The sequence below is a fragment of the Vulpes vulpes genome, chromosome 16 (assembly GCF_048418805.1).
Source record: "Vulpes vulpes isolate BD-2025 chromosome 16, VulVul3, whole genome shotgun sequence".
Taxonomy (NCBI): domain Eukaryota; kingdom Metazoa; phylum Chordata; class Mammalia; order Carnivora; family Canidae; genus Vulpes; species Vulpes vulpes.
Window position 1 is genome coordinate 57071807 of NC_132795.1, and position 24529 is coordinate 57096335.

Here is a 24529-nt window from a genome sequence, read left to right on the forward strand (position 1 = left end):
TAAGCCACTAAGTTGTGGTCATTTGTTAGGGCAGCTACGGAACCCACCACGCCACCTCAGAGCACTGATCGGGCCAGGGGTTAAGGGAGGTCGAATTAAAGCCTCAAACGTGGCTCCCACCCCAAGAAGCTCATAGCTGAGTTGAGAAGCCAAAATCTGTACTGAATTACTGCATTTCCAGCTCCAAATTGAAGTACCTTCCATATGTAGAATCTAGGCTGCCCAGGCCCACAGCGGGGCTCCGGACCCGGGGGAGCGGACGGTGGAAAGTCAGCCCAGAGGAGGATCGGCCCCCAGGAACCAGAGGAGGCACAGCAGGGCGTGTGGGATGTCGGTCCTGGCAGGACTGCCTCCAGGGAGCACAAACTCCCAGATGTGTGGGGAGCCAGGATGAAGTGCAAGGGCCCCTGTCTTGTCTAGGGGCTGCAGTGGACCGGGGAGGGGCTTCTGGACTTCCAAGGGCTCAGCTCAGGGGGTGCCAGTCTGCTTAGGTCAGAGCAAGGGGTGCTTATGGCAAGGCCTGGCCCAGGGCAGAGGGCTTTGCAGGCCTCGGAGGAGAGAATTAGGAGACTGTGAGAAGCAGGAGCCAAGGCAAAGCCCCCCAGGCTGACTGGAGAGGTTGGGCAGGGTGGTCAGGGCCTCACTTTCTCGCCTGGAGCTGGACACAGCGATCTTAGCCTTACAAGGGGTGTAGGAGCTGAAATGGGCTGAGGTACTAAGGATGGTCAAGGCACCACTGTCCTGTCAGGAGCCGTTGCTTGAATGGCAGATGAGCTCCCAGGAGAAGCATTTGCTATTTGGAGGTGATCAGGGAAGCGATATCTGTAGGAAGCTTTGTATTGCAAGTGACAGAAATGCAACCCAGACTGCCTTGTGCACAAATCAGAATGTTTGGCTAATGTAACTATTACCCTTTTTTTTTTTTTTTTTAAGATTTTACTTATTTATTCATGAGAGACACACAGAGAGAGGCAAAGACACAGGCAGGCTCCATGCAGGGTGCCCGTTGCGGTACTCGATCCCAGGACTCTAGGATCACCCCCTGAGCCAAAGGCAGACGCTCAACTGCCGAGCCACCTGGGCATCCTGTTATTACTCTGTTTTGAATAAGCACAACACATGCCTACCTCAGGGCCTTTGCACTTGCCATTCCTTCTATTAGAATACTTTTCTCCCAGATATTTTCATGGATCTCTCCTTCACCTCTTCAGATCGTTATGGAATACATTTAAATTTTAGAATTTAATACAACCAACACTCTTTATGCCTTTTCCTGGCTTTATTGCTTTACTTTGCTCCTAGCATTCATCATCATTTAATGTGCTATTTTTATCATTTATTTTGTTTATTGTCTTTCTACTCATGCCCCCTTTCCCACTACCATGTAAGCTCCACCAGGTAGGATTTTTGTCTTTTTTTTTTTTTTTTGACTGCTGTAATTCCACCACCTAGAACTATGTCTTGCATGTAGTAGGTGTGATGGTAAACTTTATGTATCAACTTGATGGGGCCACAGGGTACCCAGATATTTGGTTATCTACTTGAAAGAAAGAGAGAGAGAGACTGCATGAGCTTGGAGGGTGGGGCAGAGGGAGAGGGAGAAGCAGACTCCCTGCTGAGTATGGAGCCAGACTTGAGGCTTGATCCCAGGACCCATGAAATCATGACTTGAGCCAAAGTAGATGCTTAAGCCCCTGAGCCACCCAGGTGCCCCCATATTTGGTTAAATATTACTTTGGGGTATGTCTTCGAGGGTGTTTCCAGGTGAGGTGAGTGTTTGAATTCACAGGAGGAGTAAAGCAGATTGCCCTCCCCAACGTGGGTGGTTCGTACCCAATATGTCGAGGGCCTGAGTAGCACAAACGGCTGGAGGAAGGGGGAACTTGCTCTCCACCTGACTGTTTTGCTAGGCCACTGGTCTCCAGCCCTGGGACTTACATTATCGGTTCTCCCGGTCTTCAGGCCTCTGGGTCTCCAAATGCAACCATAGCACCAGCCCCCCTGGGTCTCCAGCCTGCCAACTGCAGATCATGGGACCTCGCAGCCCATATTCATGTGAGCCAATTCCCTACAAGATCTCTCTCTCTCTTTAAAAAAAAAAAAAAAAAAAAAAAAAAAAAAAAAAAAAGAACTCTCTCTCTCTCCACACACATATATATACGTATCTCCAGTTGGTCCCGTCTCTCTGGAGAACCCTGACTGCCACAGTAGGCATTCCTTGACTATTTGTTGAATGAAGAGACGATTGAACACACACAACTGGGAGGGTCCAGAGGATGAGTGGCTTCAGGCATAGCTGGATCCAGTGACTCAGGTGACTCATCAGGGCTCCAACTCACTATATCTCTCGGCTCTCTGGGCTCTAATTGATTTTGTTCTTCAGGCCAAGAGCCATCTGTGGCTCTAGATCCACATCCACCTTACTTAGCAAAGTCCCCCAGAGGGTCAGAGAGAGAGGCCCAGAGAAGAATCTGGTTTGTCTAGCTTGGCTCGCTCTCTGAACCACTCAGTGTAGTCAAAAGGCAGGGTCAGTCAAATGAGATGAGTTCCCAGTAGGAGGAAAGGTGGACGGCCCTAGGAAGACAAAACAATGGAAGTCTACCACAGAGGACTTCCTGGAGGAGGCAGCCTTTGAGTCAGGCCTTGGAGGATTATTAGGACTTGGCCATGATGTCAGAGCTTTCTACAATTGGACCTGCCCACCTGTCCAGCCTTTGCCTCCTGTTCCTCACTACCCTGTGCCCTATGATCCAGCCACTCCCTGCTCCCTAAATGTCTCCAAGTCTATACTGCCATGTCTTTGCATATCTTCTTCAGAAACCAGCATAGTGCTCCACGCTCTTAAGTGTCGCTCTTAAGTGTCGTTCCCTTACACATCTTAAGTGTCATTCCCTGACACAGTCGCATGCACGACCACAGGACCCCAGGCACATGCAAGACTCCAGGAGCATTCTTGCATATGCATGGCCCCCTGCCTTTCTCTCTCTCCCTCTCACACCATCTCTCCTCCCTCCCTCCTTATGAACCAGAAAACAGCACCATCACCTTTCACCTGGGTAACAGGTAAATCAGCCGAGTCAGTAAGAAACCCCCAAATATCTCCTCCAGGTTTTGGCCTTACTACCTAAAATTCAGCCATTGTTCCCATCTGATGTGCTGGCCACTGTGCTAGGTTCTTTGGAGAGGATTTAAGAAAAAAAAAAAAAAAAAAAAAAAAAAAGCTGTAGTGCCTGATATGGAAAAGATACTAAACAAATATTTTTTTCTTTTTTTTTTTTTTGATACTCAACAAATATTGAGTGAATTGATGAGTTACTTAATTCAATCAATCAATCAATCGATAGATAAACTTCATTTCCAGGGGCCAGAGCAAGGGCCCCCTATATTGCTCCACCAGGAAGAATGAGGTGAGGGCCTGGAGGGAGGTGTCTAGGGCATGTGGTGGGGCTCTGCAGGGAAGCCTTCCTGGAGGAAGTGCCATTTGAGAAGAGTGGGCCCTGCACAGCAGGGGGTGGGGGTGAGATGAGTCTACAAGAGAGGATGCGGGAATGTCACAGAGGCCAGTCTAGGGTGGGATGGGAGTAGAGAGTCTTTCTTTGGGGTGAGACATTAAGCTTGTGTGGCCTTTGTTAAAATAAAGTCCCTGGGGGCAAATGGTGGGATCCTATCTCGTGACTGTTGAGACAAGGTGTGTGTGGGGGTTCAGGATGGCTACATTTTGACTGAGGGGCAGGTGATGGAGGGAAAGTTCTGGAACCCAGGGTATGCTCCCCGAAGGCACCCCAGCTAGGCCATAAGTAGAATGAGATCCTAAGCCTTCGGAGAGGAGGTCCTAAGTGTTTACATCCTCACAAGTTGGGCACTTTCCAGTTTACAAAGCATTTTTCCATCCATTATCTACCTGGTCCTGAGTGGTAGGAATTTCCTCCTTCAGCAAGTATTTATAGAGAACTTCCTGCTTGAGAGGGTCTCAAGGACCAGTGGTCCTCTGCTGACGGAACTTAGGGCCCCCCTGCCGGGCCCTGCCCTGTGTGGGTTTCCGTGCTGGGTGAGGGTGGGGCGAAGTCCACGTTGTCAGCATGAACCTGGTACGAGAGGGACCCAGCACCTGCTCTCACGGGCCCACCGTCCATCAGGAAGAGGGGCGTTATTCACTAAGTATAGACATTTGGGTCCAAAGTCTAGCCATGTCAACTCAGATATTTGAAAAAGGCAGGGTATTTTTCAAGAACACTGTTTCTGTATTAGCCCAGTGCCCCCAGCGTATCGGGAGCTTCCTCCGTGTCAGGCCTAGTCATAGGTATTTCACTGAGTTTGAATTTCACAACCTAAGGCAGGTGCCCTTCTGATTGCCATTTGGTTGGCAGAGCAAGAAACGAGGCCCAGAGAGGTTAAGTGACTCCCTTGAAGCCACACAGCTAGCAAATAGCAAAGCAGAGTTCAAACCCAGTAGTGTGGCTCCAGAATCCGCACCCTTGATCCCTGTACATTTATCTCTTGCTTTTAAGCACCCCCGCCTCATTATTACGTGTGTGTGTGCATGTGTGTGTCAGGGGCATCTTGGAGCCAATTAATGGGATCTCGAGCTTTCCTGGTAAGTGCTCAGGATCTCAGGTTCCCCGTCCTCCCGGCCCCCCTCCCTGCCCCGCTCCTACCCACCACCACACTTGCTCCTCTTCAAGAATGGAGCCTGGGCGTAAGGGAGGAGAGGCGAGGTGGGCTTTGGCTAGAGCCTGCCAAGTAGTGCATGATTGGAAAATTTCACCACCACCACCCAGTTTGCAAATACGAGTATTGGCACATAGGTGGGGTAAGAGCATCTGTATCACCTGCTCTGCTGCGGAAGGTCCCCCAGGAGGAGGGGTTGGCCAGGTGAACGGGGAGGCCACTCCAGGCCAAGGGGTCTGAGAGCCTGACCGGGGGGTGGGTCACACTGCCCCAGCTGCCAAGGTCAGAGCTGGGGGAGGTGCCGGCCCCACGGCCCAGAGTGGAGGTCACAAGATAGGCCCGAGCCCTGTCCGGCTCCACATGCCCCCTGGTCCAAGCAGGAAGGCCTTGGATTCTGTGGGGACACAAACCCTGGTGACCACAGAAGCCAGTGCAACTGTTGGCCTCGGTCTTCTCCGGGCTGGGCCACCGCACCTAATTTTAACTGACCTGCTGATTCATGGGAGGTGGCTCCCTCCCCCACCCCGGCCCAGCTGCAAGGCAGCCAGGCGCAGCCAACCGCAGCCACCCCTCAGGGCCCGCCCAGGAGCTGCCAAAAATTTTAAAGTTCAAGGTCATTCCTCATCGGCTCTAAGCTGGCATTCCAGCCTCATCCATGACCAATCCACTTCACAAAGCTTCTGGCCCTGTCAACTAGCCTTCTCGGGGTTTCCTGAACATTCCGGTGCATGCCTGCTTCCCTAACTCTCGGGACCATCTTCCAAGCCCCCATCCAAATGCCCCCTTTTGGAGGATGCCCGACCAGACACCCCGGACTGAGTGGCTGATCCTCCCCAGGTCCCTTCACCTGCAGCCTTATCAGTGGGGACCACACACACCCAGAGGATAGTGAGCCCCTACTACGTGCTCTGGGGGAGATTAGGACATCAGTTATAGGAAGGCTTTGTTCCCAGCCCCTCTTTCTCATCTTTCCACTAGATCACAAAACATTTTACTCTCTCGGTGGGGACAGCGGCAGACACAGTGCTGTGTCAGCCTGTCTCACTTCCTCTGGGCCCTCGTAGAGGTCTCCCTGGAAGGTGGCACCACTGCCCTGTGGCCTCCATGGGCTGATGGGATACAGGCTGAAACGATGAGCATCACCCCTCTCACACTCCTTCTCTCTCTGCTGCCTGCCTGCTGGATACGGAGGAGGCGCAGAGGCCTTCCAAGGTCTTGGGGTGGAGTGTGGGGCCCTAAGTCACTGTGTGGAGCAGAGCCCTCCCCGCAGCTTGCCTGGGATGGGAAGTGAGTGACAGCTGAAACCACGAAGCCATGGCTAGAACCAGGCTGTTTGTTATAGCAGCTGGTACTAACGTGCCCTCAGCCACACCTAGTACGCAGAGGTACTAGTAGTACGCACACCACTAGCCACACCTAGTACGCCAGTCCTCCGTATTCACCCGCGGCCACTGCCCGGCTCCCCTCTCCACCATCCTCCACATCACACCTGACTCTGTCCTCCCTCCTCAGAATTTCCCATGCCCCCCCTCACTGCCTCTGGAAGTTTCCTTCTCTCTCTTCTTCTTCTCCCCAATCCATAAAGACTGTGATGCTCCCCCAGGTCCTTCTCTTCTTCCCTTGGCACCGTCTCCAGGTGACCTCTGCTGCTCCCCCAAGTCTCTAGATAAATTCCAGATGTTCCGTGTCACAACCCTGGATGGAGGTGGGGTGGGGGGAGTCCTCTCTCCGCAGAATAAGCTCAGAGAACCAATTCTCAAGGGAAAGGTCAAAGTCAGCGCTCATGGGAAGAAGGGGACTCTGTCCTGTGGACCAAGCAGGCTTTCGAGAAAGAAATCCCTCTTTGCCACTGTGACTCGGGTTTGATTTCGGATCAGAGAGAGAGCACAACTGCAGCCGGGATGTGGGAGGGTGTTTTACTTTGTCTCAGCTTCCTCTGGCCCCTCCCAGGCAGGGGAGCTGGTGCCTTCCTCCCTGGAGGAGCTTTCTCCTGGAGTTGCTAGGCCTTGGGCTTTGATTGTTTTTAGAGGGAAGGGAGGAGGTTTGAGGAAAAAACTGGGCTGCGTGCCTGGCCGGACGGGAAGGACAGGGGGCTGCAGGATGCGAGGGAGAGGATGGAGGAAGGGGCAGGAGGGGAAACAGCCCAGGACTCCCCCTGCGAGGGAAGGGAGGGCTCCTCCCTGTGACCTGCCCTCTCCACGGCCACAGCCACGGCCACACAGTGCCACCCAGTCCAGGGGAGCAGGGGCCCCTCTGCCTTTCCCGAGGGCAGGAGCCCTGTGGGCACCAGGGCTGGACCAGGGAGGATGCAGAGGCTACAGCAACACGGCCTCGACCTCCCCAGGGCCACCTTGCCGGAGGACAGCCAAGCCTGTGTACCCCTACACCTGCCATGCAGAGGTCCCAGGGGAGACCCCGCCCGCGTTAGTTAAGGGCGCCACCATCTGCCCAGTCACACCCCAGATTGGGCAGATTCCCACGGCTGGTGGCCCAGGGTCACCCACTCAATCCCCTGTCTTGGCCTCCCCTGCAGAGGCCTTCCCCTCCTTTTTATTCCTCAGCTGGGCAAGGTTGGGGGTTCCTCTTACAGGCCTCCTTCCCCAAACCCATCTGTGCCTGAAAAAACATCAGGACGGTGGATGCCTCTGGGAGGTGGTGGGGTGGGGACTGGCCAGGAAAGGGCACATGGGAACTTTCTGGGGTGATGATAAGCTTCCAAATTCTGATAGAAGTGGGTTACCCGGGACACAAACCTTGGAAACTCCATTGGGGTGCACTCCAGACATGTGCATTTCATCGGGTGAACACTTTACATCGAAAGAAACAAAATGCAAACAGCTGTTGAGCCCCCATCAGTACCCTGCGAGCCCAGAGACTCACGGTGGAGGGGACAGACAGGTGTCTGCGTTGGCTTCGAAGTGCCACAAAAATAAGACTGGTGGGCATGTGGGGGATGGGTGATGAGACTGTGAGATGCCGGTGGCAGAGCACAGGTGGTGGCCATACCACACTTGTTCTAGAATTCTGTCAACTGTGCAGCATGTTATGAACATTTTTGGAATAAAATGTTGGGGTTAAGTGTCTCCTGCATCCAGACTTGTCGCCTCGGTGACATGATTCCTATTGCGGCCAGTGTGGTGCCCCAGGACAGCACAAAGCCCCTGGCCTGCTCCTGCTCAAAACCCTCCTGTGGCTCTCTGCTGGGGAGGAGCACATTAGCCCCCGTGGCTTCCAAGGCCATCCGTGGTTGGCCACTTTATTTTTCTGGGTTTTTTTTTTTTCATTCCTTCCCTCCAACCTCCCTTTTCCCACCACAGAAACTCTAAAGTACTTCTATTTGCCTGTATGTATCATGCTCTTTACACATCCTGTGACAGATATTTCTAGTTTTCATCCAATTTTCCTTCTCCTCATCTTCCTGAGTAATAGAACTCTCAATTTTTGTCTGGGGATGTGGCCATATAGAAAAAACACTGCAGGGGATCCCTGGGTGGCGCAGCGGTTTGGCGCCTGCCTTTGGCCCAGGGTGCGATCCTGGAGACCCGGGATCGAGTCCCACATCGGGCTCCCAGCGCATGGAGCCTGCTTCTCCCTCTGCCTGTGTCTCTGCCTCTCTCTCTCTCTGTGTGACTATCATAAATAAATAAAAATTAAAAAAAAAAGAAAAAAAAAAAGAAAAAACACTGCATTTCCAGACCTCCCTTGCAGAAAGGTGTGGCTGTATGGTGTGCAATGAGAGAATAGATCACAGTTTCCAAAAACTGTCCCTAAATGTAGGGGGCATGACTGTCTTTGCCCCTTTTGCCTTCCTGCTGGTTGGAATGATGACACGAAGGCTGGAGTTTAGGCAACCACCTTGTATCAGGACGTGGAGGCCATGTGTGTAATATGGCCCAGCACTAAAGGAGGCTGTGGCTGGGTGTGTTCTTACCAGCGCTGGACCACTACCTCTGGGTCTCCGTATGAAAGAGAAAGGAAACTACTTTTGTTGAAGCCATGCTATTTTGGATTTTTTCTTTTCTTTCCCTTTTTAAAAAAATTTATTTATTTATTCACAAGAGACACACAGAGAGAGGCAGAGACACAGGCAGAGGGAGAAGCAGGCTCCCTGCGGGGAGGGGAACCTGATGTAGGACTCGATCCCAGGACCCCGGGATCACCACCTGAGCTGAAGGCACACCCTCAACTAGTGAGCCACCCAGGTGCCCCTATTTTGGATTTTCTGTCACCCACAACCAACCCGACCCACCAACTGCAGCATCCCCAAAATTTTGATCCTTATGCTTAGAATATTCTTTCCCCACCCTATTAGCAAACCCCTAATAATCCTCCAAATTCCTACTCGGGCATCACCTTCTCTGTTACATGTTCTTTGGTGGAAGTAATCATTTCCTCCTTAATAATTCCTTTGTTCCTTATATCACGGTGAGCAATTATTGAGCACTTACTGTGTGTGTACCAGGCACCCTGTAGAGTCCTGCATCCGCCCTTTCTCTTTTCATTCTTACAAGGACATTTGGGATAGGCAGTTATTTTCAAAGTTTCCATTTTACAGATAAAAAACCCCCAAACCCTGAAAAGTCATAATATCCTCCCTGGGTCACAGAAATAACAGGTGGTGGGGCCAAGTGTGGAATCCAGCTGTGTGGTTCTCTGTGCCTTCCCCAATGCTGCACCATCCTCTTACTACCTTTATTACAAAGCACTTCATCGCCTGTTTACACATCCGTCCCTCTCATCACCCCTTAAAGTCCGAGAACCCTATGCTCACCTTGGTCTCTCTGGGACCCAGTGCAGAGCCTGGCACCCAGTGAGCACACATGTCCATGGACTAGCACTTCAAGTCTAAGTCCCCCGTCTTGGTTCTGGCACAGGAGGGCCTTCCCAGGTGGGCTCCCATCGCCAGCATGCTTTTCCCCATGTGTCCCCTGCACTGGGCTTTGGCACCCACAGTCCCTTAGTTCTGCTTAGGGGCCTCCTGCTTAGGCCCCGCAGAACGCGCCCTCATACTTTAAGATCCAGCCCCCTCCTCACTTGGGCCAGCAGGTCTTCCTCATGTAGCCCTCCCCACCCCCCATCCCTTCCAGCCCCCTACCCCCCCTTCCTACCCTCCCAAAGCCCTTTGCTCCAATCTCAATCCCCCCAAGGTTTCCTCCACTCGACCTTGAGTCCCTTAAGAGCAAAGACCACGGCTATTCATCTTTTAATAATTTGGAGAGCCGTCCCTGGGGGGTACCATGACCACAGAGATGGAAAGAGACCCAGTCGCTGGGGCCCATGGATGGGTGAGCGCGGGACCTCCCAGAGCCGGAGGCGTCCTCCTCGCCGCCACTAGATGGCAGCAGGGCCCCCAGGGGTCCTCCTTGGCCTTCCAGCCTCTGCCTCTACCTCCAGAAAGGACCCTGGACCCACCCAGTTCAGGAAAATAAACGTGCCAAGAATTTCCTGGCTCAGCTCTCTGCTAGGTGTGCTGTCAGTGAGGTGAGCGGGAGAAGAGGAGGGAGCCAAGTTCAGACCAGTCCCCAGGCGCGAAGCACCGCTGGAGCCAGCCTGCCAACCCCCACCCCCCCGAATTGTACTTGGCATCTCCTAGCTGGGTGACTTCGCTGCTCACTCACTCTCTGGGCCTCCTTCTCCTCTTGCGGAAAGTGAGATTTATAAGAGCATCTATCAAAAAGGGCTGCTGGGAGGGGCAGTGTCCTGGAGAGCACTAACGTGGAGTGAGTGCCTCGTGCTTCTGAGGGAGCTGGCGGGGAGGCATGGGGAGCTGCAGCCCAGAGCGGGGACAGATAGGGCTGCACCAAGCCTGGGGGGTGAGGATGGAGGGAGGAAGGCACACCTGCTAGGAAGGCGGTGGAGTTGGGGGAGGACTCTTGGAGCTGGAGCTGTTTTTTTGAGATGGACCAGGAGGGGAGGGAGGGAGGAGGCTGCGGAGGTGGGGCCGGGCAGCATCTGGTGACAGGTGGGAGATGGGGCAAGAGGAACCACCCCAGGCCCCTGAGGCTGCAGAAGGGAGGGGCGGGGAGGAAGGCTGGTGTCCTCAGGCTGCACCTGTTATTGGGATATTGGGATCCTTGTGTCCCTGCCAGTCCTCTTCCAATAAAGCCCCTCCAGGCCTCCAGGGAGAGGAGGAGCTTTGCCATGTAAACTGTATTTTTAGTTCCCTGTGCCTCTGTCCGGCTGCTATAAGACACCTCTCCCCGCCCCCAGCCCCACGACTTGGCTGGAGGCTCCAGGAGGACAGCTGGGGAGAAGGGGAGACGTGGTCAGTACTATGGCTGCCAGGGGGCTGGGAGGAGTGGGGTCTGGGGCGAGCTTGGGGGTCCCGCTGCCCCCTCGAGTCTGCTCAGTCTGGCCTGGCGCTGGACCAGGAGAGCAGACTGCCAGGAAGGAGCAGGCTAAGCTGGGCGGGAGGGAGGCACAGGCTGGCCTCCAAAGGGGCGGCTCCCAGGAGGAGGAGGAAGAGGAGAAAGGGAGGCGGTCAAGGTTGATGGGACTCTTGGCTCTGAAGGGCCGAAGTCACCCCCTCCCTCACTGGAGTCTTAACAAGTAATCCCCCAGATTCACTGCGGGGAGTTGCTGGCTGTCCAAGGGCTAGCAAACTCCAGGTCCTTGTTGCACAGACACCTGGGGACCCAAACCTGTGTGTGTGTGTGTGGAAGTGGGGGGTGGGAGTGGGATGCTGGAAGCCCCTTGCTAAAGAGTTCTCTTTATGTGCTCAAGGAGAGGTGAGAATTGCTGCCTTGAAGACTGCAACACTGATCTTATTTTTGCCAGAGAGGCTCCTGGTTTACCTTGCCAGGGGCAGGTGCTCAGTTCAAGTCCTGGGCATGGTTAGTATGGACAAGAAAAGCCTGCAGCTTCCTTCATGAGGGAGACTCTCCTGGTCCTCTGTATCCCCAAAGAGCCAGCAGAGCAGGGACAAGGGAGTAAGTGTGACAGGAAGGCATATTTTGGTTCAACCTAAAGAAGACACTTTCAAGTGTTAGGTGGTGAGCTCGGTACTCCTAGGAGTATTCAAGCAGTTGCTGGGTGATGATTGGTAGGGGAAATTCCCGCATGGACCGGGGATCTTCTTGGACAAGCTGCCGTCGGAGTCCCCTGTTAGCTTCAAGACGGGACAGCCCTATCCTTCTACACTTCTCTAACCTCTGCCTTTCTGTGAGTCTGGAGTCTGGAGCCTGTTTCCAAAGTGGCCAAAGTTGGGAGACTTTGGTGACTCAGAACTTTAACCCTGGGATCTCAAGACTCCAGAATTTGAAGACTCGAGACTGATCCTACGTGTCTGGGATTTTTGCATTCAAAGGATCCTGTGACATGAGAGGGGAAAGAGGACCGGGTTCGTCCGACTTGGAGGGACCCAGTTTTGTCCCACAGAGTGTTGAACTAGCCCACCTCTGTGTGTGTGCACACGTGCCACACGTGAGGATAAGGCTGCTGGAGGTTTTCCTAGCTCGTGCATCTCCAGCTTCTCTGCCCCGGCCATTTGAAGGCTGTCGCAGGGATAATTATAGCCCCCAAACAAAGCTGGCGACTCCAGGTAGCCATGGCAACCGTTAGGTAATGCCCGTTCTGTTGTAGAGATGTGTAAGTACAAACAGATGTCGGCTCCTTCCTCTTAGCTTAAATGGTAAAACTTAAAAGGTCCATCGACTTCAAAGCCACAGGTTTCCATGAGCACGCCAGTTAATGGGGGCACCTGCCAAGGGGTGACAGCTAAGTATTCAACACTTTAGCATCGGTAATGATTTGATGAGCTTTTAAATGCTCAGGCTGTCCCCAGACAGCTCAGAGGCTGGGGATGGCAGAGCTGTGGCTTCAGATTGGGTCCCAGCCCCACTGCTCACCAGCCCTGGGCAGCGGGCACAGTGCCCTTACAGCCAGGTGGGGCACCACGCCGCCCTGCCCTGCGGGGCTTGGCCTGCAGCGAGTGACCGAGAGGAGGGGCGGCGGTGGCTGAGGGTCTGAGCCCCTGGCAGATCTTCTTGGAGTTGCCTTTTCTCTTGTTCCTGGGCCTGGCATGGAGTAAGCCGTTAGTACTGGGCTGCTGATTGAATAGACATAGACATAGGATAGCCACCTCCTGCCCCCGCCCCAATTCCTTCTCCATCCCTTGGTGTTTTTAGCTACTCATTGTCCCTCTACACCTTCCACTGTGAACGGTGGATGGGCTCTACATCCCTGGGTTAACACGAGCCTCGAGTGGGACTCCTGGAGCACAGGGTCTGGGAGGGGCGCCTGAGAAGCAGCCCTGAGCCTCTGGTTGGGAACGAGCTGATACAATAAAGACATAGACAAGGCTCACTGAAAAGAGGCATGAGGGGTCATACAGGAAGTAGCAGCTCATGGTGATCCCCAAATGGGAATTGGGCCAGACTTGACAGAGAACTGAGTGACTTCTGAACCCCTAGATTATACCAAAGAGCTCTAAGTTTGCGGTTCTTATTCAGTGTTGGCCATGAAATAGACTATCTTCGATGCCACACTTCCTACCACCTAGACAATTCTTGCCAAATGCCCCATTCATGTTTGGGGAGGGGATCTGATTGATGTAACTAACAGACACGGACTGATGGGCACAGCCCTGCCATTGGCTACCTCAGGTCACATGCCAGCCCTGGTCTGGTCACCTGTGACTGGCAGGAGCATGGGGAAAGAACATGACCCACATGGTCATGGAGGGACTAGAGCAGAGCAGATGCCTTTAGAAAGAGCTGTATATGTGGGGTAGTCATAACTGACGAGTCCAGTGCAGACTCAGGACAGCCAGGACACCTGCTTATTCTTTCTGAACCTCATTGTCCTCAGCTATAAAATGGAGTGATGATACTCATTACTTTGCAAGGCCTTCGTGAAAATTAGATGTAATCCCACCCAAGGAGGCACTTGGTAAACTGTAAAATTCTGTGTTGATGGAAAGAAGGGCCTGTGTACCTTGATCATAGCACTAACTCAACTGTACTATAAGCTTGTTCCTTTTATCTCCCCAAGAGATTATGAGTTTCTTGAACACAAGAATGTGTTCATTTAGTTTTGTTTTCCTCGGCATGTAGCAGTTTCCATCACACAGTAGATACTCCCTAACTATGTGTTGGATAGATGAATGGATTGATGGGCAGATGATGGATGAATGGGTGAGAGAGTGGATGGATGGATGGATGGATGGATGGATGGATGGATGGATGGAGCCAGCATGGAAACATGGCCCAACGAAGGGAGCAGCACAGCAGGAGTACCTACACGTAAATGGAAGGCGGAAGAAATTAATTGTGCCTCAGGGGGGGATGTCAAGCAAAGCTTCTCAGAAGGAAATAGCTGAGTAAGGCTGTGAAGGCCACTAAGCCAGGAGTTTTCTGGGTACAGTGGGAAAATTCAGACTCCACGGAGCTGTGGGTTTGCCTGGGCTTCAACCAGCTATAAGGGGTACCACCTTGGCTCCTGCCCTCCGCCTCTGCCTGGGTGAGGGGCAGTCTGGCAAAGTGGGCGGGCTGTGGACAAGGAGACTCTCAGGGCCAGGCCAGCCCCAGGGCCAGCCAGCATGCTGCTGCCTGAGCATGACAGCTCCTCCTGGGATGGCTGACAACGGGGGGAGTTGAGTTTCAGGCTGCTGGCTTTGGCTTTGATGGTGCCCTTTCTGCTGGCCTCGGAGACTCCAGACAGTGGCCCAGCCTCCTCCCTGCTCTTGCCACATACACAAACACCCCCACGCCCCTGTGGCCTGAGTTGTCCTACCACCCCACAATGGCACCTGCCCCAAAATAGCTTCCATGTGAGAGCTACAGAAAGGAAAAGATTAGACCCCACATGAAAAGAAGGGAGGAGGAGAGAAAGAGAGAGAGAGAGTGAGCGAGCCGTCAAGTGATCTGTGTCAAGCTTCAGGGAAAGTATAAAATCCCTTTGGGGCCAGACGATCTCAAACCCCAGCTGTCAAAGCCAGGACGCCGAGTCAGCCCGGACTTGCTCTTTTTGTCTTCTTCAGCCTGTACCATGGGGCTCAGCGACGGGGAATGGCAGTTGGTGCTGAACATCTGGGGGAAGGTGGAGACTGACCTGGCGGGCCATGGGCAGGAGGTCCTCATCAGGTAAAAGGAAGAGATCCCATTGCCTCTGTCACCCACCCCTCAAAGATCAAAGGTGTGAGCCTGTAAGGTGGAATATTTGTGTGGGGTTGACCAGTTGGCTGCATCAGTTGAATTTATTAAAGCCCCCGCTTGGTTCCCCTTTGCTTTGTAAGAGTCAGCGACTTGAGTCCGGGAAGGGAGAAAGGAAAAGGGATCCAGCTCATGCCTGTGTCAGCAGCAAGAGAAGACTGCTCAAACCCTGGGTGCCTTGTGCCCACCAAGAGGAATCCTAGAATTGTAGACAGAATGAGCAAGGGCCCCGAGACGTCTCGTCCAGCTGCGTCACTTAATGGATGAGGACATGACCTGAGAGGGGCAGGACCTCCCCTGAGTCACAAGTACTTTAAGGTCTGTAAGTTGTCAAGGCTAAGACATGGTCTTCTAGATGAGACCTGCAGCTCAAGAATTGGCTCTGCCACTGAGCAGCTGTGTGACCTTTGGGACGGTACACAACCTCTCTGAGTCTAACAGCCTCTCCTCTACAATGGCAGCAGGGTGGCAGCAGGGTAGATATGCTAATATCTACATTTTAGAGTGGAAGTGAGAATGGAATAAGATAATGCACGAGAAGGGCCTGGCACTGTTCCTGGAATATAACAGGTTCTAGAAGGTGGTAGTAATTGTTATGGGTGGAGCCAGACTACGGATCTTCACAGTACGATAATTAGAAAACAGAAGACAGAGGCCCATTTCGTGACCCCAAATGTTGAGGAAGCCTTGAATTCGAGAGCTCTTAATGGTGTGGCCTCCAAGCACGGCTTGACTGCTATAGCAAGGGGTTCCAGAATACGCAAAAGAAAACAAAATCCCAAGCTTTGTCCATAAAGGATGGACTGTGGGACTTTCTTTTCCCACTGCCCGCCACCCCAGATGGTGTGAGACCCCTCTTCTGGTCCCTTCTCTCGTGCTCTGGGCAGCACGAGTCAACCATGTAACTGGGCGTAAATCAACATTTCTGCAGCTGGGAGCAAGGGGACCTTCTCCTTTGTCAGCCAGATTTTCCTCTCCCACTCAGGTGTCTTTCCAGTCTCCCTCGCGCTTCCGTTCCCACTCCCCCATCCAGGGAGAATGGCCAGGCCCATAAGCTCTGTGACCCGAAGTCCGAGCCCTGGGTGGCCACGCTAGAAACGTTGGGGAAGGGTGGTGGCATAATCAGGGTGTCCCCTTATGCCTTTCTCCGCCTGTCCTCTGATAGCAGGCTGCGGGGGCTGCAACAGGTCCTGTTTGGGGAGACAAAAGTACCCCCCAAATTGACATCTGCTCTGCAGCCACATTTACTGTGTGACCTTGGACAAGTCACTCCTCCTCTCCTGGTCCTGTTTGCCTCTTGGTTGTCAGCCAGGGTCTCTGAGGTCCCTCTCTGCTCTCAGGCCCTGGCATTCCCTGAGCCCATGCTCCTCCCTTGCTTTTGGAGAAGAGGCAGGGTTGTTGGGGTTGGGGACCAGTTTGCCAAGTGCAAGTCTCTCCAAGGTGATCTGGGGGCCATCAGCCCCCCAGGGCAGTGACTTGAAGGAGACTTGGAGTATTATGTCATCAGGGGAAACATTCTCTCCTGGCCCAGGGTGGATCAAGAAGACCTGCCAGGGGCCAGGGGCCAGGGGCCAGGGATGAGACATGATGCCTGAGACTCTAGGGCCCTGGAAGGTCCCAGAAAGCTCAATGCCCTGCTGTGTCCTAGGCTGTGGGACGTGCAGAGACCGGAGACCATGCCAACTGGTCCCGCCCGCTGGGTGTTGGGGTCGGGGAGGAGGGCCCCCCTGTGTGTGAGGGTGGGGAGGGGATGCCAATTCCCGGGGCTGCACGTGCCTCTGTGAGAGCTAGCCTCTTGGTTCTGTTCCAGCCCTGAGCCTGGGCTTCCTCAGCGACCTTGGCAAGGTCATTGTCCTCCACGTCTGCCTGTAAAAGACAACAAATCTGCTCCACTGAGCCTGCTAATAAAACACCGAGGGCTTCGCTGCAAGTACATGATCACAAAGGGCTGGAACGAAAAAGCCCGAGGGTCGCTTGGAGAGCCTGGCTGCAGGAGCAGGGCAGGGGCCCAGGACTGAGGGGGCTTCCGGGTGTGCTCCTGCCTTTCCTTCTCGTATATTTTTGCATTTAGGCCAAGAATTTTGAGGCCACGAAATGTTTGAAAATCACTGCTGGTAGCCAGTACTTCTCATGTTACAGAGAGGAAACAGGGCCTGAGGGTCACTGCCAGCCAGGGGCAGCTGCAGGCAGGACCCCAAATCCCTGATCCTGATGGCAATGATGGTGATGGTGATGATATTGGTGACAGTGGGGGCCGTGGCAGTGATCACGGTGGTGGCAACAAGAAGGAGGGGTGAGGACAGCGAGTATGGACACGTGCACACCACCTGGCCCTGTATTGGGTGCTTCATGCATCTTCACTCACTTAAAGTCTCACAAGTGCCTTATGGGGTAGATGTTATGATCACCACCCTGAACAGAGAGGTTGAGTGACTTGCCCACGGTCGCACAGCTGGAATTCAAATCCAGGCAGCTCAGACCCTGGCCTATCACACGCCCGCTTGGGAGCCCCGCGCTCCACTGGTCCCCCACCCCTGCTCCTGCCACACCAGAGGGGGCCCCCTCCTCAGTCCGGTTCTTGGGTGTGGAGCAGAGAAGTAGTCCTCGGAGGAGGTCCCAGTCCTCAGTCTGCCGTGTGGGTGTCCGATGGGGCCTCCATTCAGAGGATGGCTGGGAGGGGGCCTCCCGGGCCTGTGACAAGCGAGGTGGGTGGATGTGGGACTGGAGGTGACAACACGGGGCTTCTGAACCAGTAGAGAAAATCTGTCCACCCTTCTCTGCGGGGTGAGGGGTTTCCTCTGTCCATTTGCAGGTAAACCCAGGTGTGGCCTTGTGTGGCTGCCCGGGGCTCCCGGTGGCAAGACCATGGGCCAGGGGAGGGAGGCTCCAGAATGGTCTGGGGGTGCTGACTAGCCCGATTTTCCCGCACTGTTCAAAGTAAATCTGGGCTCCCTTTGCTGGCTCACTGGTGGGGAAGGTGAGGCAGGGGTCAAGCCTTAGGATTTGGAGGCTGAGATATCAGCTAGACCAACCCTTTTGGTTTATAGACGGGTGAGCCCTGAGCCAGAGAAGTTGAGTGACTTCTTCAGCGTCACATAGCACATTAGAGGCAGCAGGGACTGGGCCTCAGTTTCCACAAATCTCAGCCCCGTGTTCTTTCTCCATCACCTCTGGGAGCCCCCCAGGATATCTGCGATCCCCTGGCTTTGGTGCCAGGTCCTGGGGCCTCTCCTGCCCCCGACAGGCTCTCTCCAGTGTCCCGACATCTGGCCTTCACCTGCGGGTACTGGGTCTCGCATCTGTGAGGCAGGGGGTTGAGGATCATTGTCACCAGATAATAAGTGGAGCTCAGGGACCCTTGGGTGAAAACTGCCGGAGAGGAGCTGTCAGTGCACAAGGCTTGGCGGGGCTGGGGCTGGTGATGTGGTGACGCGGGGCAGGGCGAGAACAGCCCTGGGCGATCTGGGGAAGCAGGAGGGATTGGCTCCTGGGGGAAGGATGTGCTCCCTGCTGGTGCTACCCTGTGCACGCCTGTGTGTGTGCTGTCTGATGTGGTCACAAACAGGAGCGTGTCCGCGGCAGGGCTGCAGGCCTCGGCGGGAAGTTATGCAGGACAAACTTTCCCAGGGCCTGAAGCCGGGGGTGGGAAAGCCGAGCAGGTAGTGTCACCCCTGCCAACACTTCAGGCTGTGACACACCACCTTGGGTGTGAGCTGTAGAACCATCCAGCCCCTGCAGCAGGCCTTGCCACCACCGGCCAGCCGGGTGACCCTGGGCACATCACCTACCTCTGTAGTCCTCTCGCCAACAGGTGAAATGGGAAGAACCACCCCTGCCCAGGCGGCAGGTAGGACTCCCTTCAGCCAACACCCACCTTTCCACAGCAGGAAACGCAGGTCCAAGGTTCAGGTGGATGCTCAGGTTCACGGGCAGAGTCCGTCTGTGGCCAACACACTGGCTCCGGGGCAGGTGGCTCCCTCCCCTGCCCCACCCCAGGGGCCTCACCATCCTACTGTGGGAGCCCAGGAGGGACGCAGTGGGGAGGGGGTCCAACCGCAAAACAAGCAAGTGCTTTCTGAGCCTGAGAGCTAATCTGGAGTGGTAGTGAGCCTCCTGTAGCTGAAAGTATTCAGGCAACCAAAGGATGATCCCGAGGCAGGAAGCCGCAGGGATGGCCCCCCGCTGGGTCTACTTTTTGGGTCACTCAGGCCTTGGCCCTGCCTCACACCCGCCCTGTAATGTTGAGTTACTACTTATCCCCTCTGAGCCTCTGTGTGCTCATCTGTAAAATGGGAGATGCAGGTGCACAGCCTGCAGGTGCAGGGCCCAGTGCACAGGGGGTACCATCAGATCCAGGGTCCTCCAGCCCCGGTGCCCCTCCCACCCACCCCCACCTCTAACCGTGATGCCAGTTGGTCACTTGCCCTCCAAACAACTTAGAGGAGATTGGGGTGAAGCCAGGGAGCCAGGCCACCACGTCCTCCCTCCCCGCCTGGCGCAGTAGCAGACGATGAGGATGAGGAAGATGGTAATGGGGAGCCCCTCCGCCGCATGCGCTCAGCCTTCTCGCGCTCACGTAATCACCACTACGGGTGGGGCAACAGTCATCTGTGTGCTCAGATGAGAAAGCTGAAGCACAGAGGTGGGGGATGCACCCAAGGCCACCCAGCTGGGAAGTAGGGAGGCTCCGGCTGGAAATGGTGCCTGGCCACCTCCAGACCCTACTGCGCGTCCCAGTGGGGTGTCCCAGACACTGCAGTGTCTGACTGCAGACCTCCTTGTGCCCACAGGCTCTTTAAGAACCACCCCGAGACCCTGGATAAGTTCGACAAGTTCAAGCACCTGAAGACAGAGGATGAGATGAAGGGCTCCGAGGACCTGAAGAAGCATGGCAACACCGTGCTCACCGCCCTGGGGGGCATCCTTAAGAAGAAGGGACATCACGAGGCCGAGCTGAAGCCCCTGGCCCAGTCACATGCCACCAAGCACAAGATCCCCGTCAAGTACCTGGAGGTGGGAGGCAGGGCAGGGGCGGGCAGGGCGGGCAAGAGGAAGGAGGAGCCTCGAAAGGGGTGTGATTTGGGCCTGAGTTCCAGCTGGGCTGCTGATGCATGGGTGACCCCTGTGCTTCCTCTTTGTACCCCGTTCCCTTATCTGTAAAGGGGAGCTATCGCCTGCTTTGCCTTCCTCCGGGGGTCACAGAGACTAAACCCATTTCTCTCCCAAATCAGGATGTTATTCAGAGGAAGCAGGGGTGCACCCCTTCCCTGCCCCCTGCGGGAAGGTACCATTCTTGTACCCATTGGGCAGATGAGTAAACTGAGGCACAGGGAGGGTGATAGCTTGTCTACGGCACACTCCCAGGATTCAAACCAGGGGCCATGCCTCCAGACCCTCTGCTTCTAGCCCCTGTGCCACAGGAAGTGGCAAGACAATTGCTGGGGCTCCATCCTGCGGTAGGGGTGGCTGGTGGACGGGGGGAGTTGGTGGGCAGGGGAGAGTCTGAGCTGCAGGTCTTGCCTCTACAGCCAGTAGGGGGAGGGGTGTGACAAGAGGAAGCCCTGGGCCTGGGGTGGCGGAGAGGGCCTAAGGGGGATAGGAGCAAACCCTGGAGGTGGGAGCAGTAGCCAGGCTGGTGCAGGGAGGAGGATCAAGATCGTGGTCATCGCTACCATGAGGAGGGCCAGGGAAGCCTTCACCTGGATGGCTGCGTGAAATTCCCACAGCCTCCCCCAGGTGAGGCACTGCATCCAGGGCCCCTTCTTCTTTGCCACAAAGGAAGTTCAGAAGTAGGGAGTCCAGAGCTGGCTTGGGGGCCCCACAGCCGCCCGGGGTGCAGGCTCTTTCCCTGCTGCCGATGTCGGCATGAATCCCCAAAGTTGACTCCTGGTCCAAGGTGGCTGCGAGATCTCCAGCCATCTGCACTATACTCCAAACAGGAAGCAGGAAGAAGAGAGGAAAGCTCTCTTTTAGGGAGTCACAGAAATTCCATCCAACAGTTTTATTTACGTCTCACTGGCCAGAAGTCAGTTGTAAGACCACATCCATCTGCACGGGAACCGGGGATGGTAGGCCTCTCGCCGCTGCAGGTACAGCTGGTGTTCTGTTACCCAGGCAGAGGGAGAAGACGGACATGGGGCAGGCAATTAGCAGACCCCGCGCCAGGCAGGTGTCCTTCTCATACCCACTGTACAGATTTGGAAACTGGAGGCTCGGAGAGGTTAAGGAGCAGGCCCGAGGTCACACAGCTAAGTAGCCGGTGGCTACGGTCTGAGCTGCGGGACCTGGGAACTCCGGCTCTTCACCCCTGTGGCACCCCTGATGTCTCCCATCAACCACCTCCACCCATGTCTTCAGCCCCTCAGCCTCCCCCCATGCACCCCACAGATCACAGCTGCCTCACAGATCACACCCAGACGGCCCTGCCCGCCCATCCGCTCAGCCTCACACACGTGAGGAGTGGGTCCTGCCTTGGAGATGCCGCACACGCTGCGGCCCCTGCCCTCCCCGTCTCCTCTTGGCAGCAGAGCCCTGTCCATCCCCCGGGGCCACCTCCCCTGCATGTGGCCATCAGCTGCTCCATCCACCAGCACCCGCCCCGCCCCACCTCACCCCTGCCACGGCACCTGCCCGGCTGTACTGTGATTTCTGCATCTCCCCAGGTGTCTCTGCGCTGGGGCATGAGCTCCTCGGGGGCAGACCTCCGCTCTCCCATTTCTGAACCCCAGTGGCATGTGGTGGCCTCACTGTACAGCCTGAATGAGCCTCTAGGGGGACCGGGAAGCAGGCTCAGAGAGAGAAAACGATGACTCAAGGGCACCTCGCCGGCCCGGGGACAAGAACCCAGGTCTACTTCAAACAAGTTTAATTCACTGCGCAAACCCTGCAAAATCTGAGGTGGAGCCTCGGGTTCCCCCCACCCCGCTGTGAGACCTCCTCCCATGCTCTGCAAAGGGGCTGCTGCTCCCCAGCTGGGACGGAGGGGACCACAGAGGGCGCTGGGTGCCAAGGGCAACTTTTCTCAATTGTCTGGCTGGCCTGGCCCATACTCTCCTAGATGTTAGTGGCTCTGCCCCTAGCGTCTGAGTGGGGAGACCCAATGGGGTCGCCTTAGCTGCTGTTTTAGGGTGAAGTCACACATGGGGGTCACAGCAGAGCAGGGCCTGGAACCTGGGTGTCCCATGGTCTCCAGGGCAGGGTTTACGTCACGGTAGCCCGAACCCCCTCTCTGTTGTGTGACATTTATGACCTGAAGGGTGAGCTTACGCACGTGTCCAGATCGGTGCCCAAAGGCAGGTGTCTGTGGAGCTGTCCCTGTCTTTTCCTTTTTCTTTCTTTCTTTCTTTCTTTCTTTCTTTCTTTCTTTCTTTCTTTCTTTTTTTTGAGAGCGAAAGAGAGAGAGCATGAGGGCCGGGAGGAGGGGCAGGGGCAGAGGGAGAGGATCTTAAGCAGGCTCCATGCCCAGTGTGAAGCCTGACGCAGGGCTCGATCTCACAACCAACCTGAGATCATGACCTGGGCCGAAACCAAGAATCTGACGCTTAACCCACTGCGCCCCCCGGGCGCCCCGCCGTCCCTATTTCTGGGCAGAACCGTGTTTACTGGGTGTTGCCATTTGTGCCTCTTGAGGTCTCTGTCAACATGTGCCCCCCGCCACCTGCCTGTGGTCACTTGTGCGCAGGGTGAGAAAATGGGAAAAGCCAACCGAGGTGCAGTCCCTGCGTCCGTCCCTGGCTCTGGCGGCCGTTTGTCTACAACCCCCTGGGTGCAAATTCCAGCCCTGCCGTCCACTTGCTATGTGATCTGGCTATGTTCCCGTCTGGGCCTCTGTAACCTGATGCCGCTTGGTCCACCGGCCAGGGCTGCGGTTGGCATCAAGTCTTGACTAAATGTCAAAAAGGCCCAGTGGCATTTTACGGCGCTGAGATCTTTCAGTGGCTAAAGCAGCGGTGCTGTAGATGTTCCTGGGAATGGCGCTGTGGGTGTCTGAGCGCACGTGGGACAGTGACGTTGGTACGGGACAGGATGGGTCCTGAGGGCGAGCAGTGGCCCTTCCTCGACCTCCCTCCTTCCCCCTCCACCAATAATTCTGAGCACCGGCTCTGTGTTTGGTATAGAAAATAGGATGCTCTGCCCCCCACCAGCGCCCACACAGGCTACTTGGAGGAATAACCACACTAAGCCACTGAATGCAAAAATTAAACACATGTGGATGGAAATAGTTTTTTCCTAGATTTTCTGGCTGCAAAATCCTGGGTAAAACCATGGAATAGGAGCATTTCCCTTCCCTCTGGCTGCCAGCGTGGAGGCAGTGCCCTGGGCCCCCGCATCCCCAGCACTAGCTGAGGGGGGTGGCAGGTGAGCCGGCCCACCTGGCTACGTGACCTGGAGCCTGTACCGAGGTGGGCCTGGCTCCCCGGGGCACCTGTCTTACAGGGTGGTAGGGAGCGAAGGAACGAATCCAGGGACAGCCCTCGGACGCACGCCTGGTGCGTAGTAAGCGCTCCATAAATGGGCGTGGAATAAAGAGAAGGGGGCGCTCAGCCTGATTCCCGTCTGGCTCCCGTGACCCGCACCCCTCTCTCCTCCCCGCTGCAGTTCATCTCAGATGCCATCATCCAGGTCCTGCAGAGCAAGCATTCCGGGGACTTCCACGCCGACACGGAGGCGGCCATGAAAAAGGCCCTGGAGCTGTTCCGGAATGACATCGCCGCCAAGTACAAGGAGCTGGGGTTCCAGGGCTAAGCCCCTGGACGCTGTCGCCCCCACCCACGTGGGCCCCGGGGCCCCAGGGGCGGGCGGGCCTGATCTCCTGTAGCCGTGTAGACTTTGCTTCTGAGTGTCCGCTTTGTTGATGAGAAGTGGGCGGGAGAGGCTGTGCAGGGTGGCTTCGCGGGCCTGGGGCCTGGGCCCCTTGTGGAGGGTCACCGCCCCGGGGACCGGGAGGAGTGTGGCCCTTTGCTCACTGTGGCCCACAGAGTTCTGGTCACACTTCTCCTCTCTCCTAAACTCCAGCCCAATCCCTCCAACCTCCTCAAACTCAACCACACCTTCACCCTCCCCTCTGATCCCAAATCCAAGCCATAAACCAAGGCCCGGCCATAAGAACGCTCTGATCCATCACTGCCCCCCAGTGTCCATCTGTAATGAAAAAGAGGTCTGGACAGAGTGGGCCAGCCACCCCCCAGCCCGAGGGAGGCGACGTGGATCTGGAACATAAGTGTGCCTTTTCTCAGCGAATGGAGTGACTCACCTGGTTTTAATAAAAGACCCTGCAACATCATAGTCTCTGTCTGGTGAGCTTCCTCTCCTGGAGCAAGTGAAGAGGGCCCCAGGGAAGAAATGGCTGGGATTGTGTGGGCAGACAGCCCTGGGGCGGAGGCAGAGGGAGAGGAGGAGAGGAGGGAAACAGACGGAACCTGCCTTCCTCAGATCACCCTCAGTGGCAGGGACCCCATGTGGGGCATGGGGAATTGCAGGGGGTGGGTGGTGGGGGGAGCCCTGTGGGTGGCGGAGGTGGGCTGGTCACCAGACCTTTGCACCCAGAGGCAAGCAGTTGCACCCAGAGGAGAGGCCTGGGGGGCCGGGGTGGGTGGGCGGTCACCGTGGTTACAGCAACTTCAATAACATGCCAAGGACACTGCTAGTGAGTGACAAAGCCGGGTTCAGAGCTGGGGAGGCAGCAGGGACTCCAGCTGGGGAGGCAAAGA

The 24529-nt window shown here is 55.5% G+C and overlaps 1 protein-coding gene across 1 annotated transcript; it reads left to right on the plus strand.

Moving 5' to 3' along the window:
* Positions 1–14376: 14376 nt before the first annotated feature.
* MB (myoglobin) lies at positions 14377–24102 on the plus strand. The gene is made up of 3 exons (XM_026011037.2): positions 14377–14750; positions 19610–19832; positions 23418–24102. Exons 1-3 carry the CDS (start codon positions 14656–14658, stop codon positions 23562–23564), a joined length of 465 nt encoding a protein of 154 aa, XP_025866822.2. The 5' UTR covers positions 14377–14655; the 3' UTR covers positions 23565–24102.
* Positions 24103–24529: the final 427 nt, after the last annotated feature.

Coding starts and splice junctions, on each gene's coding strand:
- MB (XM_026011037.2), top strand. CDS start 14,656: ATGGGGCTCAGCGACGGGGAATGGCAGTTGGTGCTGAACATCTGGGGG. Junction 14,751..19,609: donor GGGCAGGAGGTCCTCATCAG/GTAAAAGGAAGA, acceptor TTGTGCCCACAG/GCTCTTTAAGAACCACCCCG. Junction 19,833..23,417: donor TCCCCGTCAAGTACCTGGAG/GTGGGAGGCAGG, acceptor TCCCCGCTGCAG/TTCATCTCAGATGCCATCAT.